This window comes from Cataglyphis hispanica, chromosome 9, assembly GCF_021464435.1.
Source record: "Cataglyphis hispanica isolate Lineage 1 chromosome 9, ULB_Chis1_1.0, whole genome shotgun sequence".
NCBI lineage: Eukaryota > Metazoa > Arthropoda > Insecta > Hymenoptera > Formicidae > Cataglyphis > Cataglyphis hispanica.
In genome coordinates, this window is record NC_065962.1 from 4,503,719 (window position 1) to 4,505,547 (window position 1,829).

A 1,829-nucleotide genomic window follows, 5' to 3' on the forward strand; every position below is an offset into this window, starting at 1 on the left:
TGTGCTGTCCGCGCACGCGAAACCGCTTGTGAAGCGGCCCGTTACATCTTATTGCATAATTGGTATATGATTTCGATTTCTGCTTCATCTATGCCCTTTAGCATTTCTGCTACTTCTATCTGTTCCTGCTTTGTTGTTTTTCAGTTTTTTTATAACGTTTTACTTTAGAACGAAAGGACGACGACGAAAACAACAATACGGATACCATGGAAAAGGATGAAGATGCTAAGTATTTATACCCAATATGCCAGAAATAACTATAGAAGAAGTAAAACAAATGATACCTAAAACAAAAATCAGGAAAGCACCCGGCATTGATGACATCACTAACGAACTTATCAAATATGGAGATCCGGAGATTCAACAAGAAATTACTAAACTATTCCACAAAATTATTTCCCATGAAAAAACACCGATAGAATGGAAAACTAATCATACTTATATACAAAAAAAAGATGCAAAAAAGACCCAGCAAACTACAAAGGGATAACCTTACTGAGCTCTGTGTTAAAACTGCTAACAAAAATTTTATCACAGAAAATTAATAATCACATCAACATATGCGAAGAGCAACAAGGTTTTCAATAAAATAGGTCAACAGTAGATGCAATTTTCATACTACGGCAATTAGTTGAAAAATCAATCGAATTTCGATAAACCACTTATGTATGTTCCGTAGATCTCAAACAAGCATTCGAGTTCGCTTAGACAATGTAATAAACACTCTTAAGGTCAATAACAACTTGCTGAAAATCATCGAAGAACTGAATCAAAATAATACAATCAAAATAAAAACATTTAACGGTCTAAGTGACACAGTGCCAATAGCGACATATATCAGACAGGGAGACAGTTTAAGTCCGACATTTCTTAACGTTATTATGAACGAAATAATCGAGGAGATGAAAAAAGTTGACGCCAGATATAAAATAGGAAATAGATACATTAAAATACTATGCTATGCAGATGATGCCATACTGTTAGCAAAAAGTGAAGAAAATTTACAACGACTCTTATATAAATTCACTACAACATCCCAGAGCTTTAATATGGTGATCTCCACCGAAAAGACGTGGTCAATGGTCATCTCAAAAGAACCAATTAGATGCAAACTTGTGATCAACGACGAAATCATCGAACAGGTGATGAAGCTCAACTATCTCGGGATAGAAGCATCAAGCGACAGGAACATAATTAGAGAAGTCCAAACACAGGCGGATAAAGCAAACAGAATATCAGGTTATTTGAAGGATATTATATGGAGAAATAAGTACATGATTACTGAAAGTAAAGTTTGAATCTATAAAACCTGTGTAAGATCGATACTTACATATGCGGCGGAAACATGTGCAGATATTACAAAAACAAAAAGAATCCTAACATCAAATGAAATGAAAACATTATGCACAATACGAGGAATCAGTGAACCTACGTGATCAAATAAGAAGCGCAACCATTGAAGAAGAGTGTAAAATGCAGGATGTGGTAAGATGAGTAAAATCAAGACATCGTGAATGGAGAGATCATGTAAATCGGATGGAGCCTGAAAGGCTAGCCAAATGGGCTAAACTAAAAAAACTAAATATTAAGCGACCACTAGGAAGGTCACCAAAAAGATGGAAGAAATGCTGGACATCAATATCCCAAGAGACCAGATAGCGAAAGATAATAGGATATTGTCCTAATATAAGAAGAAGAAGAAGAAGCTTCTACTTTTGCTTTGAGTATGTATGGTTCTTCACTTTATGATATTGTTAAGTCTTTGACTGAGCCTGCTTGATCTCTCAATTAGTTCTTCGCATTAGTTGCGCCATCTTGTTAATATATCT

The 1,829-nt window shown here is 35.0% G+C and overlaps 1 protein-coding gene across 1 annotated transcript; it reads left to right on the top strand.

Moving 5' to 3' along the window:
- The first annotated feature begins 244 nt into the window (after positions 1-244).
- On the top strand, positions 245-1,298 carry LOC126851927 (uncharacterized). Its single transcript, XM_050596263.1, has 2 exons — positions 245-471; positions 680-1,298. Exons 1-2 carry the CDS (start codon positions 245-247, stop codon positions 1,296-1,298), a joined length of 846 nt encoding a protein of 281 aa, XP_050452220.1.
- The last annotated feature ends 531 nt before the right edge of the window (positions 1,299-1,829 follow it).

Coding starts and splice junctions, on each gene's coding strand:
- LOC126851927 (XM_050596263.1), top strand. CDS start 245: ATGCCAGAAATAACTATAGAAGAAGTAAAACAAATGATACCTAAAACA. Junction 472..679: donor AAAGATGCAAAAAAGACCCA/GCAAACTACAAA, acceptor TATGTTCCGTAG/ATCTCAAACAAGCATTCGAG.